The sequence below is a fragment of the Callospermophilus lateralis genome, chromosome 1 (genome assembly GCF_048772815.1).
Source record: "Callospermophilus lateralis isolate mCalLat2 chromosome 1, mCalLat2.hap1, whole genome shotgun sequence".
Classification (NCBI taxonomy): domain Eukaryota; kingdom Metazoa; phylum Chordata; class Mammalia; order Rodentia; family Sciuridae; genus Callospermophilus; species Callospermophilus lateralis.
In genome coordinates, this window is record NC_135305.1 from 218,927,006 (window position 1) to 218,942,440 (window position 15,435).

The 15,435-nt window shown below is 41.0% G+C and overlaps 1 protein-coding gene and 1 pseudogene across 1 annotated transcript; both read right to left on the bottom strand.

Annotated features, from left to right (window-relative positions):
- Positions 1-5,514: 5,514 nt before the first annotated feature.
- LOC143642184 (olfactory receptor 7G2-like) lies at positions 5,515-6,225 on the bottom strand (annotated as a pseudogene).
- A 1,033-nt stretch (positions 6,226-7,258) lies between these two features.
- LOC143410992 (olfactory receptor 7G2-like) lies at positions 7,259-8,200 on the bottom strand. The gene has a single exon (XM_076871842.2). It carries the CDS (start codon positions 8,198-8,200, stop codon positions 7,259-7,261), a length of 942 nt encoding a protein of 313 aa, XP_076727957.2.
- Positions 8,201-15,435: the final 7,235 nt, after the last annotated feature.

The following is a 15,435-nucleotide window of genomic DNA, read 5'->3' on the forward strand; positions in this document are numbered from 1 at the left end:
GACATCTCTGGGTTCCACATCATCCCCTGAACATAGCCTTTGGCCTGACAATCTAATGAGTGTATAATGGCATTTAATTAATTCCCATTTTTCTTATGAGATTGATAGTGGTTTCAAATATTATGGGTCATTTATTTTCCCTTTTTGTGAAAGAAATTATCTATGATATTTCCATTGAGATTCTTATTTATAACCAATAATAGATTTCTGGTGTTTTGAGGAATTTTCATATTTCTTTCCATCTTTTTAAAAATATTTTTTAATTGTAGTTGGACAAAATACCTTTATTTTACTTATTTATTCCTATGTGGTGCTGAGGATTGAACCCAGCGCCTCACATGTGCTATGTGAGCACTCTACCACTGAGCCACAAACCCAGCTCTTTCTTTCCATCTTGATTGTACTAATATAAAGTCCCACCAAAAATGTATTTGTGCTCCTCTTATTATAAATCCTCATGAGCATTTTTAATTATTTGTATTCTAGATCATTGCCCATTGAACTAGAGTGAGCTGAAACTTCAATACAGTGTTCATTTGCATTTTCTGATTGCTAAGGAGCTGGACATTTTTCCACACATTTGTTGGCCATTTGTATTTCTTCTTTGAGAGTTTTTGTTGTATTGATTGTGGGAACCTGATGAACCTTAATACATTGCCGGTTTCCCCTTGATCATGCTGCTCTTTCTTTGACACCAAACACCTGCTCCAAAAGTAAATTATTTATCAGGAAGTAGGTTTTCTCATAAAAACACATTAAAAAGTTTACAGGACAGCCCTAACTGGGCATTTGGATGCATTCTAGACACCTGTTTTATATATTATGACAGTCACCAAAAAAACCATTATCCTATTAATTACTTTCTTCAGGGCTTCCTTCATGTCCCAGTTCCTCAGGTTGCAGATAAAGGGGTTCAGCCCTTGATAGAACAAGTGTAGATCACGGGGGCCACTGCAGTCTCCCTGGAGAAGTCAGTCACTGCAGAGCTAATGCACACCCCAAAACCTGTCCCATAGAACAAGGAGACAACAGACAGGTGAGACCCACAGGGGAAAGGGATTTGCACTTTCTGCCAGCTGATGGCATTCTCAAAAAAGAGCAGACAATTCAAGTTTTTGAGAAATGATCCCAGGGGCAAAGAGAGAAGTATCTCGGAACAGATGAGTTTAATCACCTGAGCAAGTTCACAGTGGAAGCCGGGGATCTCCAGGTCTAGGCAGGACAACCACAGTACCACCAGAGTGTGGACGAGGACATCCACAGTGCCAAGGGACAGAGAGAGCAGAGCCAGTGGGTCACATGGGCAGGGTTCATGAGGATCCTCTATCTCTGGGCTGACAAATGGCCACATAGGGGTCCCAGGTCATCACTGCAAAGAGACAATTTCCTAAAACACCAATGATCAAGACTAAGCAGGCCTGGGAGACAGTTTTTGCATATGTGATATTCTCATCCTGTATTTCAAATTTTACAATGATCTTTGGAAACCTGCCACGATTAAGCTGATGTCAGAGAAAAAAATACATGGAGCCATGGCGGGGGGGAGTCAGAGTTGACAGCCAGGATGATGAACAGGTTTCCCAGGACGGTGACCAGGTATGTGGACAGGAACAGGCTGAGGAGGAGGAGCTGCAGTGCTGGGTCGTCAGTCCCAGGAGAAGGAATTCTGAAATGGTTCTTTGGTTTCTGGGTTTCGTGGTGCTAAGGAATCCTGGGTAAAGTGTGGGTGACATCACAATAATACAGACCACTCCTTGGCCCACAGCAGCAGTGGCATCACCTGGGCATTTGTCAGGATTGTTGGTATTGAACCCACTCCAGGTCTAACAGTATGCCTCACCACTGCCCCTCTCAGGGATCTATACAAAGATATTCTGGAACATTTGAACTTGGGATATCAGAATTTGGAATATGTGCCATCTACCATCACATGAGGTGACCTCTGAGCATCAGTACTGTGATAGGACCACTTAAGTGCCAGTTGGATTCTATTATGAGCCTTCTGAAAATGCCCACCTGAGAACAGCCACAGAGACTCCCCTGGTCATCAAGGTCTTCAATTTCCCATCCACAGAGGTGGTGTATAACTAGAGGCAGCATCAAAATAGGAGCCACATTCAGGAACAGAGAATGTGCTTCCTGAAATCTCACATATTTTAATAAGGTGGTCTCAACTTTTAGCTCTATGATTAAATCACTGTAATTAATGTGCAGTATTGCATGGGTTTTTTTTCCCCAAAACACAGGAATTACAGGAAAGATGATATATGCAGTGACTTAAAAAAAGAGAAGAAAAAGGTGCAGTTTGTTTTAGGCTGCATCTTAGGGTAAGAGACACACAATGTCCCATCCCAAGTTTCCAGATTGCTTGTGCAGCTGCCGGATGAGGAAGAGGAGGAGGAGCACTGCAAGGGAAGGCGGAGACACTGAGACCAGTCCCCTGGGTGCCTGGGACTGAAGGTCCCAGTGGAGGGCACCTCTAGCATCCCATCAACACGGCTACTTCAGCAGGAACTCACGTGCAACGAGTCATGTCCTCTTAATCAGGACGATGACAACGGAGGCGATGACTACTCTGACAGACTCCTCTCCTTTCTCAGTCTGGCACTGCCTTTGCTCTGAGCTAACATGATTATGCCACCTTTTCCTTCTCCCTTACCTAACTTTACAGCCCATCCCACAGGGAAACGCCCTTCCTCTCTACTGAATTCACCATTTCTCAGGCTAGCTGCCTTTGAAGGTTGTCTTATCCTAAGAAGCAATATTAGAAACAAACCATGTGAGGAAAAAAGTCATATAAACTTCATTTTAATGAAATCTCCCTATTTCCTGTATAAAAACGTGATAATACAGAGAATACCTCCCCCAAAGAAAGAGATAATTCTAGGTATGATTTGGCAAAAGTTTATCATTTTTTTAAAAAATTTAGCTGTTTCTAAAATATTCCATGCAACCAATATGGAATAAGTATGTAATATGAATATGGTTCATGAAAGGAGGGTTTGGAGATTGGTAACCCAAGCAACTTGATTTTAGCTGTCAGTTTGTTTCATTAATGAAGACATAAGTTACTAGTTCAGGGAGAGATACAAAAACTTGGTCAGATGAGACAGACCAGAAAACTAGTGACCCATGAAGGAGCCATTATTTTTTGCTGAATTGGAGGTAAAAAGAAATGTGGATTTCTATGTCAATTCAAATTCTAATTAAACCCAGTAGGTTTGATGCCACTGAAATAAAAATAACAGCTGTATTTATGACAATTCACTTTTGGTGTGTTTGGCTTATGTTTTATCAGCTTTATAGTGTTTAGTAAATGCCCAGGTGTTCGGGTTTAATATAGTTTTTTGTGTTAACATGTTCTTTAATGACTTGGGACATTATTATAAAGGATTGAATTTCCAAATAAGTAAAGAGCTGTTATACATTTAAAAAAAGACAAACACCTCAATGGAAATATTGCAAACACCCATTTCCGAAAAGAAGAAAAGGAAGTGACTTATATAATATGTGAGAAGCACACCACTTCATTAAAAGAGAAATATCAATTAGCAAAACATTATTTCCCACCATCAGGTTATGTAAATGAAAATGAATTGTGATGATTTGGAACATCAGAAAATCATCTAGTGAGCAGGTCAGTTCAATGGAACTGCACAAAAGAGGACATTGATACCCTCGTAGCCAAGGCACCCACCACAACATTGAAACCACCTTACATTTCCTCCAGGAATCATGAAGCAGAAAATACCATCATCTTTATTCACAAGAACAGAAAATAACTATGCAACGTTTATCAATATCAGAAAGACACCCTGTGTTTTCTTGTTACCTTACATCATGTGAAATGGGACTGAAAATGAGCCAGCATCCGCTAACCCAACAATAGGACCGACTCTCAGATGCTCAGTGATGAAATAAAAACGAGGACCCAGAGCTCAGTCATGTCCTTAAAACCACGTCAGGGTCAAAAACAAGCAAATTCATATAATGAATTGGACAGGCATTTATTAAGTGGTGGTAAATATTCACTGGAGTCCTCCAAAATACTATCCTAAAAGAAAAATATATAAATATTGGCAATCAAAAACTGTTTGCATTAATAAACTTTCTGTCTTTACTTCTGTGTGTATTCTAAGATGTTATGCATTTACAGTTCAGCCCACCCAGGTAGTTGGGAATAAGATCATCCTAGGCAAAAATCCTCTTGGAAATTGAACGATATTCACCATCTTATCATATTTGTTCATATTAAAAAGGGAGGGTGATTCGGATATAGAATATCATCCCAGCCCCTCAATTCAACTCATGACACCACATCTGCTGTGTGTCTCCATAGAGAGGTGGACCATAGATAGAGCAAGGAGAGGACACTCAGTTGACTGTCTCTGGCATCATATGTCCAGGCAAAACACCTGCATCTGCTGCAACCACCTGAGAACTCTTAGGAGAACAGGTTCTTGGAAGAGGCCACCTCATGTAAGAATCAGTGACACCCTAATCCTGAGAACTATGCACCCCACTTTTGAATCCTTGAAATGAACATTGGTTCTCTTCCTTCTGTCAGTAAGAATTAGAGATCCTTTTCCTTGAGAACTGTGTTTCATAATGTCTTGAGATGGTTCCAATATCACAGAACCATCTCAAGCCACTCAGGTATCTAATTTTGTGAATTTTATAAATAATAGAATTTATTATTCTATTATTAATAATAGAATAACGTGACCTCATATGGATACAGATTTCCGGGGAATTATTCATTTATATCTTTGTCACACAGGACATTTCAGCTCATTTGACACAGTGTTCACAGTTTTTGTCTACCTCTGAGATGCAAGACACACAGCTCTAACCATGGAATTAGGCTAAATATAGTCTCCACGTCTGAACTTGAACTTACACAAACCTTTCCCTGTTCTGTCCAACTTATACAATGCTCCTTTTCTGAGATTTATTCATAAATGCTCACTAAAATAGAACCCCAAACCAAAGCAATGAGCTGAAGGTTAGAAATTTCATCATTTATCTAACACCACAGGACTGTGCAGAATCAAAGTGGAGTCCCCGCAGAAATACTCTTATCTAGCATATCCTCAGCACCACAGGACCAGGGGAAAGCTGCACCCTACCTGTGAACACAGTGTTGATGGAATGGTTTCCCCCCTTCACCTTCTCCAACTTGCCTTTTTCTAAGAGTGCACCAGAACTCAATTTCCTAAAGCAGGAACCAGGATCACAAGCTCTCTGCTTCTGTAAACTCAAGGAAAGAAACTATATTGAAATAATAGAAATCAAGTGTCACTATCACAGAGCAAGATAAAAAGGAAAGTCAGGTTTCAAGACAAGTTTTACACATGGACATTATTTTGTCTCAACCTTTCAGAAAAAAATTGTGATGGATCTGGGAGGCTTTCTGGCTCAGAAGGAATTTTGACACTTTTTCGTATTCTAGAAACTTAGATCCAAAGCAAATGACACGTCACTGGAGAGAAGCTGTCCTACCCGTGAGATTCCTCAAGCTTCCTTAATGTCCCTGTCCCTCAGGCTGCAAATGAAGGGGTTCAGCATTGGAGGGACACAAAGTCCATCACTGAGGCCACTGCAGTCTTCCTGGGGGAGTCAGTCACTGCAGAGCTAATGTGCACACCCCCACCTGTCCCAGAGAACAAGGGGACAACTGGCAGGTGAGACCCAAAGGCTTTATGCTTTCCTTCTGATGATGATATTCTCTACACAGAGGACACTATATGAACATAGGAGAACTGATCCCAGAGAGAGGAACACCAGCAAATACACACACTGCAGTAAGTATTATGAGGCTATCAGTGAAGGTGTCAGAACTGGAGAGCTCAATGATCTGAGCCAATTCATAGAAGAAGTGGGGGACTTCTGGTTCTCTGCAGGACAGCCACAGCAACAGCAGAGTGTGCAGGAGGGCATCCACACTACCAACAAACAGGGAGACCAGAACCAGCAGGACACAGCAGCATGGCTTCACGATGACTGTGTACCTCAAGGTACAAATGGCCACATAGTGTTCATAGGCCATCACTGCAAGAAGAAAATTTCCCAGGATGCAGAAAGAATGACAAAGGCAACCTGGGAGAGGCAGCCTGTGTAGGACATGCTCGGATCCTGTCTCAGGATGTTCACCAGCGTCTTGGGGATGGTGGTTGTGCTTACACAGATGTCAGTGAGGGACAGGTTGTAGAGGAAGAAGTACATGGGGGTGTGGAAGTGGGGGGTCAGAGCTGATGGCCAGGATGATGAACAGGTTTCCCAGGATGGTGACCAGGTACATGGACAGAAACAGGCTGAAGATGAGGGGCTGCAGGGCTGGGCCCTCTGTCAGTCCCAGGAGAAGGAATTCTGAAACAGCTGTGTGGTTTGTGGGTTCCATGTTGCTGGTGAATAGTATGGAAAGATAGAGTGAGAATTGGATGAAATAAATAGTTTCTCAAGGAGCAAGAATGAAGTCCAGGAGCAACGCCTGCATTTGTTGCTACCACCTGGTGTCTTGGAAGGCAATTAGTCGCAGGAGGAGGCCACCCATGGAGGACAGATGCAAGCCCTATTCTGCTCTGTACATTTCCTACTTTGGAAGTCCTTGCAAGAAAAGTAACCAACTCTCTTCATTGTTACAGCATTTTAGTGATAGATTTTCTTTGTCTTAGTAGCACTGAACACACCTTCAAAGATGAGACTCAACTATCTCACCATCATTTCAAAAAATGTTTGTAGACAATGAATATGAGTGTGGTAGGCACTGTTTTACTCTCAGAAGAATATGGTTTGTAAAGAACTGGCCTTTCTCTTTACTGCCAATGATATGAAAGCCCATCACTCAGAAAGACAGCAGGGTAATATGCAGATAAAATTCTCATGGTTTCAATCAAACAATTACTTGGAAACTATTAGGTTTTCTCACCATGAATTTGCTTAAATATCTTCCTGTCCCATTTAACCTTCATCTAGATTTCTAAGAGTGAACCAGAACAAAATCTGCTAAAACTATTACCCCTCCTCAGTCTCTATTCTGTGAAACCCAGGGAAGAAATTGTGTTTCAGCAATGGAAATCATGGGTTGAACCCAAAAAGCTAGACAAAAGGCAAAATCAGGTTTCAGGTCAGGTTAAAATGCACCTGGACATGACATTATTTCATGATCTTAGACAAATGTTGGGCCAGAAAATCCGGCATTGATGGCTCCCTAGGAATCCTATCACTTTAGAAACCTAACTATAAAGCAAATAACTAATCACAAAAGAGAAGCTACTCTACTGATGAGCTTCCTCAAGGCCTCTTTCATGTCCCTGTTCCTCAGACTGTAAATAAAAGGGTTCAGCATCGAAGGGACCACAGTGTACATCACAGAAGCCACAGCAGTCTTCCTGGGGGAGTCAGTCACTACAGAGCTAATGTACACCCCAAAAGCTGTCCCATAGAACAAGGAGACTACTGACAGGTGAGACCCACAGGTGGAAAAGGCTTTGTGTTTTCCTCCTGATGATGGCATCCTCAAGACAGAGGACACAATGTTAACATAAGAAAAAATGATCCCGGAAAGAGGAAAGCCACCAAATAGGCAAGTTTCAATGTATATCAGGTTGTCATCAATGAGAGTGTCAGAACAAGCCAGTCTGATGATCTGAGGAAGTTCACAGAAGAAGTTGGGGATCTCCAGGTCTGTGCAGAAGGACAGCCGTAGAATCATCAGTGTGTTGAACACGGCGTCCACAGTGCTGATGGACAGAGATATCAGCAGCAGCAGGACACAGAGGGTGGGGTTCATTATGGTTGTATAAGCCAGGGGGTGGCAAATGGCCACATAGCGGTCATAGGCCATCACTGCAAGGAGAAAATTTTCCAAGACAGCAAAAACGATGACAAAGCAGACCTGGGAGAGACAGCCTGGGTACGTGATGCTCTGGTGCTGGGTGTGGATATCTGACAGCATCTTGGGGATGGTGCTTGTACTCAAACAGATGTCATTGAAAGACAGACTGCAGAGGAAGAAGTACATGGGGGTGGTGTGGAGGTGGGGGTCAGAGCTGACAGCCAGGATGATGAGCAGGTTCCCCAGGATGGTGACCAGGTACATGGACAGGAACAGGCTAAAGATGAGGGGCTGCAGGGCTGGATCCTCTGTCAGTCCCAGGAGAAGGAATTCTGAAACAGCTGTGTGGTTTCTGGATTCCATGTTGCTGAAGATTCTGATGCAAAGAATGAGGTGAAAAGATCATAAAATGTTGGGATAGCTGCAGTCTCATTTGTCTTAAAGATAGAAGGAGAGAAACTCTGGGCTAGAGGACCAGCGGTCTGTGCTTCAGCAAGCCCTCTGGATGGCTCTGATGTATGCAGAGTGTCGAGAACCAGTTCATTATACACAAAACCTTTCTTGTGGCCGGTTCTGGAATCCAGCGAATATTCTGATGTTTTCCTCTTTTTCTCTCTTCCCCAGTCCTCCTTCCACTCACTCCTCCTTTGTCTCCACTCCCATTATGTAAAACATTTTTAGTGAACACTAACTCTGTTTCACGTTCTGTGCTAAGTGCTCGGATGCAAAAAAGGTCAAAAGACATGATATTCAGTCAGAATCACCCTCTGCCTTTACCAAGTCATGAATGTGACTTTGAAATCTGTCTTCTAAAGCAAGGGGAACCTAACCTTGGCTTGGTTCAGAATCACCTGGAAGTCTTTTCCAATTGCAGATGGGTTAGTTCTTACTGTGTTCTCACGAGGGCACCTAGGAAAGGTGAGGTCATGTCATGGATGTGGGACTCACAGTGAGTGCTTAGCCCAGACTGGGTTTGACCTCCAATTAAATGCTGAGTTCATTCTAGACCAATACCTCTGGACAGTACAGAACCAGCACTGTGAAATGACCACTCAGATCTCATAACTTTCCTTTATAATTGTGATATTTTCTTCCTGACCAAAGCTTCTTGTCTTTTCCTTGCCTTCACAGTGTGCCCACCTCAGCCAGCTGCCATGCTACTTGCATGTGATCCCAGCTACTGGACAGGCTAGGGTAGGAGGATTGCAGCTCAGAGGCCAGCTTGGCCAGCACAGCAGAACCCAGACTCAAAATTCATGTCTCTTTTTTTTAAAGAGAGACAGAGAGAGAGAGAGAGAGAGAGAGAATTTTTAAATATTTATTTTTCAGTTTTTGTTGGACACAACATCTTTATTTTATTATTATGTGGTGCTGAGGATCGAACCCAGGGCCCTACGCATGCCAGGTGAGCGCGTTACCACTTGAGCCACTTCCCCAGCCCTTGAACCACATCCCCAGCCCTATGTCTCTTAAATCTATAACAAAATGCCTTCTTCTCTACTCATGACATTTCTTGTAGCCGATGGGCTGCATCCATTACGGTGGACCTGAGAAAAAAACATCAAAGTGCTGCCTCCATGCTTGAAAGTTATAAGAGCTCCCCATGGAAATGCAAGTCCTCCTGTATAGCGTCAGATTCTAAGGGAAGCTGGGCAATTCCATGTGTGACATTCTTTCAATCTCAGGGAGTTCTCCCCTTAAGACGACAGGTGGCATCATTGATTTTTAAAGAAAAGGCAATTAACTTAATAGGAGGACTAAGTGAAATATAGAGACATCCAAGAACACATGAAAATAGAAACACTTCCCTAACATGTACACTTATAAGAAACACACACTTACAAGACAGTCAGGGCCCTGCTAGGAGTGCCCCCATGGTACAATGGTCTTTGTCCACAGGGAGAGGCAGAAGATGCTGAGACACCATTTACCTTTTAGTGGGGTGTTGGTGTCAAGCACTCTCAGCTTCATCCAGACTCCTCCACATGCACTGAGAGTGGAACAGTCAACTCCAGAGAAGCTGGATGTTCTATTTCTACCACTGGAACTGCATGATGGATGCCTTAACTCACTTGATCGGGGTTTTCATTTGGTGATATATACATATATACAACCATCCCATGGCACACAATGAATCTATATGGAAAATACTCAGATACACTTCAATGAACCTGGAAAGAACTTGAGGGATGTTTCATGTTGAGAAATGTACAAAACAAAGACACCTAGCACATATATTTCACTTATAGGTTTACATTTTAGGGAAGTATTTCTATATTCTTGTTTTCTTAGATGTCTATATATTTCACTTATTGCTCTTATTTTCTTTTAAAATCAAGAGTGCCACCTGTCACCAGTACAGTGCTGGCCTATGGGATAGTTCACTCTCATGGACTATTATAGGTAGCACTATTTATTCTTTGATAAGAAAGGATTTGTCAAGGCAATTGAGGAAAGACAAAAGAAAGAGAACCTCCCTACTGTGATAAATGCAAATATCAGGCAAGTGTTTAATGTGCTGAAATGACCACTGGGGACGATGAAGAAAAATAAGAAGGAAACTTCAATAAGTACATTTTATTTTGTCTGAGGCATATTTTAAAATATAATTAAATTGAACTCAATAATAAATGGATTTGATAGATACATGACACATGCAAAGTATTAAATTTGGGACTTCATTTACCTGGCTGGATTGAAGAGGACTGTTATTCAACATCTCAGCTGGATATCGAGGATAGAAGGTGTGACTTCAGGAAATGCAGGCTGACCTAATGAGGCAGTAGACCATGGTCAAGAAGGCTCATCTGTGGAGGAGGCCCAGATGCTGCTTCCTGGCTGGGGCAGGGCGGCTGTGGGAGGTGGTCCAGGATGACTCCTGCAGTCTCTGTGTCCCTGGGGATCAATACCCAAAGCTTCTCATTAGACCAGCAATGGCACTAACAATCTGACCCCAAGGGGGCATGTCCTTGAAGACCAACTACAGTAGTGAGGGATTCAGGGTGGCTGATCCCTGACCCCTGAGGTCATGTTTGCACCATTTTTTCTGCTCAGCTTCCTTGCCTGGGCTTGGGCTCACTAATCTATGACATTCTGGTAAATCCCAGTGCTCTTTTTAAGGTATAAACAAAGTCATCACTTTTCAACTAAAGACATTAGGAGACTGCTTCAGTTGTAAACATGAAGGTGTGTCCTATGCACAGGACATAAACAGCACATTTTATCTGGGGTACGTGGTAATCAGCTCTCTGTTGCCTTAGCACATACCTGAGAGGTTTATTTTGGCAGCTGGCTTCAGAGGTGTTGTTTCATGCTTATTTGGCCTGTTCCTTTCAGCCAGTGACAAGGGTACCTCGTGGAGGCAGAGCGTGGCCAGGTTCAGGGAACATAAAATCAGGGAAAGGGAAGGAATGGAATCCAAATGCCCCCTTGAAGGGCAGGCTCCCAGTGACCCAGCTTCCTTCCACGGTTTCCATGGCCACAGCGTCCTCACAGCTATCCTCACACATGCTGGGGTTGTCGCAATGAGAAATGGACAGGCCCAAGTCAGCCGGCACAGTGCTCGGCACCTGGGGACGACATCGTGACATTTCCTGTTGGGAATCTGTGTGTCCTGCCTAGGGAAGCAGCGGTCACTGGAGCAAACAAAAACCAGGAGAGAAAGAGAGAAACAACTATAAAATTATAGCTGCAGATTATGGGAGCAGTGGATTTCTTGTGACGGAAAATCAGCATAGGCATCTCTGCAAGTGGTGAAAATCTATAGAAGAAGAGAAGTGTATTACAAAAGTTATGATTTTTGAGACTCTTTTAAATATTTAGCAAACCTGCTCAAGTACTCTATGTCTCTAATGGGTTGTTCAAGCATAGAAAAGAACAGAAAATAATATTGACTGGCGAGGTACCTACCAAATTATTAAACTTACAGCTTCATCATCCTCTCTTTAAGCATCACTATTGCAATCAATAGCAGATATAGACCTGAACCCTTTTTTCTTTTTTAACCATTTTTCTTCTTGACATCCACAGCAGAACCAGGGCATTACGTTGGTGCACATGATTCCCCCAGGACTTTGTGGGTTGTGGTATTATTCATCCAGAAGTAATTGCATATTTAATGTTAAAAAGCTGCAAAGAAACAGTATCATCCTGTCCACTTCATTTTATTATAGTTTTTTTTACTTAATATGTATTTTATTTTTAATGTTTTCTTTACTTCATTAATATTAACTACCAAAGACTGTTACACATTAATTTATCCACTTTCTGTCTGATTGATATTATGGTGTTTGCCGTTTCTCTTTATACATATAGATACATACACAATAAGAAACCTTGTACAGGGAAATTTATCAGGTTGTTCTTGCATCAAGGAAGTGATGGAGAGGAGTGAAGGGAAATATGTAATTGTGCCTTCAATAAATATAAATATATAACATGAAAATACGTGAAGCTCAGGTAGTAGAACCTCCAAATTGGTGAAACTGGAAAAGGGTAAGTGATCATATCTTAAAAACCTTAAAAGTTATTTTTACACTCTCTGTGCTATAGTTTCATTTAAAATTTCCTGTTTTCATAAAGAGGAACTGATAAGACAAGGAAGGTAGCTACTGGGTCAGCCCGGGCCTGTGCTTCCTTCCCAGATTCCTTATCTCCAGCACACACAGAGGACATCACAGTCCTGCAGGGAGGGGTATGGGGAGGAAAGATAAGGGGAAGCTGACCAACACCTCTCTCCTCCACCACCACAATTCTGTAATTCTATTTGAGAGGCAGAATTCATGCTCAAGGACAAAAAGATCGCTGCCCTTGTACAGACAGAGGACACTAGCAGAATTACAGCTGCACTGAGGAATTTTGTGATGGAGCCAAAGAAGCTTCTCAATGATGACAGCTAAGAAAGGGCCCCAAGGAGGACTCGGTTTTGACCATCGTCTGCGTGGATTTCCCTCCCAGCTTCACCAGGATGGAACTGTAGCGACTCCTGCCGCATTTCCAGAGTACAGTCGACTTTGCTGGTATTACTGATGGAAGACGTTTGTCCTCTCCCCTGGATGGTGGGTGGTCACAGAGGATGTGTCCTCCCAAGGGCAGAGGGACGGTGCAGCGCTCATCTCTGTGCCGCAGACATAATCTCTGAGGGACCCTCAGCTGTTGTTTTCTGACTGCTGTTTCACACCCAGGGTATCTGCAGTTCCTGTGTCTCAGGGGCCTCAAATTCCAAAGCTCCTCATCAGGGAAATGTTGTTACTGTGATTTGGATCCTAAGCAAATGCAATTCCTTCAAGACCAATAATCCAGAAGGGAAATTCAGGACGGCTGATCCCTTGCTTTGCCAAGCCAAGGGACTCCTCTCCACCTCTTGTCACCTGTCTGTTGACTTCCACTCATGTCCCAGGCATGTCCCACCCTTCTCTAACTCGATTTCAGAGATCATTTTTGGACATAATCAATGGCATATCTGAAGCCTGAAGCTACCTTGAGGTGTAGCAGCCTAATCTTACAGGTGGATTTACAAGTATATTACATATATAGCTAAGATTGTAAAAATGCCAACACTCAGAGGAATTTCTCCCTCAAAGCTACTGAATGTTTACTGAGAATGAGTCTTCATTCTGTGTATTTGGTGCAGCAGATTCTAATCTACTCTCTGTAGTTAGTTCTGACTGTGATTAAGAGAGATATGTGTGTGATCCCTGTTTAGTTTCATAACCACCTTTTCAAATTTCAACACAATAGTTTTGGAAAAAACTTTTCTTCATACCAGGTGATCATGGGTGTACCTTAGGACTTGATTTTTAATGTAATTATGAGACATTATGACATCAATGGCCAAGCAGTTGTCTGCTGGCTGTTTTATCCATCCTCCCAGATCACACAATGAGATTTCAATCATAATTAACAAGTGAAGACAGTACTGTGTCCTAATACTGAAAAATTTTATATTAAATGAAGTCAGTATTATCTTGCATTTATACATATTTTTTGCTGCATACTAAATCTTTCTATAAGAACTTTTAAAATTTCATATATACATATATATATATATATTATATGACACAATCAATGGCATATATTAAGCCTGATGCTATCTTGAGGTATAGCAGCCTTACATGTGGTATACAAATATATTTGCATATGTAACTAAGATTATAAAAATGTATTATATAAAAAATGTATTATAAAATATATATATAATCCCACACCAGTTGTGTCAAAATGGCATTATTACTGAACTTGAATTTTGAAAATGAAACCTGTGTTTCAACATGATCACTAGAATTCTCTATAGATTCTCTTGAGAGAGAGAGAGAGAGAGAGAGAGAGAGAGAGAAAGAGAGGATGTATTTTAGAATTATTTATGTGAAGCCCCAGTTTTACCATTTCAAAATTTCAACAGATGAAATTTTTTAAGCGATATACCATAGTCAAAAAACAAAAAAATGACAAAAAAAACCAAAACACCTTTTTGCTCAACTCTCAGGGTTTCCTCCTTATTCTTTTCTAATAAGTTTGTTTTAAATCATATTTACACAGATATAATTTACATGCAGTGAAATAGACCTTTTTAGATGTATAATTGCATGAATTTTCCATCAGTATTGTTGAGATAGAGAATATGTCTATCACCCTATTGCCCAAACTCAGACACTGGCAACATTTTATCTGTCCTTTTCCAGAATGTCACCTAAACACAATTATATATTATATATTTTTTAAGTATATACTATATATCTTTTTAAGTCTAGCTTATTTCATTTAAATAATGCATTTCAGATTTGTCTATGATATTGCAGGAATTGGTAGTTTGTTGCTTTTTATTGGTTTGATTTGTAAAGTGGAATTTCCCTTATACAGTAGCACCATAGTTTTTTTTATTTATCGGTTGAAGGGCATTGTATTATTCCAGCTGATTACAGCTACTGTTACTTTTGTACATTGATTTTTAAATGAACATTTACTTTCATTTTCTCAGGCAAATACTTCAGAGAAGTATTGTTTGGTTTTATGATAGTTGCATTCATCATTTTGTAAAGAATTACTTGTTTACAAAAGTAATGATGCTTGTTTTCACTCTCATCTGAAATGTATCCTAATTCCTGGTGTCTTATATCCTTGCCAGAAGCTGATATTGACATCAATATTTTATAGGCATATAGTACTGTCTCCTTGTGGTTTTAGTATTTATTTCCATGTTGGTAATAATGTTTAGCATCTTTACATATGCTCATTCATCACCCTTAAAGCTTCTTTTGTGAAGTGTCAATCCAAACCACTTACCTATTTTAGTTTTTGCCTTGTTATAATTAGAGACTCATTTGTGTATTTGAACATGAATCCTTTGTAAAATATGTGTTTTACAAATATTTTATCTCAGACGGCTTCTTGTCTTCATTTTCTTAAAAGTGCCTTTTGCAGAGTAACCATGTTAACTTATTAAAGTTTAACATCAATTTTTTAAAAAATGGCATTGTTATGTCAGACTACTCCTTACCCCCATTTACACCAAATGCATGAAAGAACAAATGTAAAAAGAGATAGTTTATTTCATAAAGCAAGACAAAAATCTCCTGTATGCCACAAAATTCACTATGACA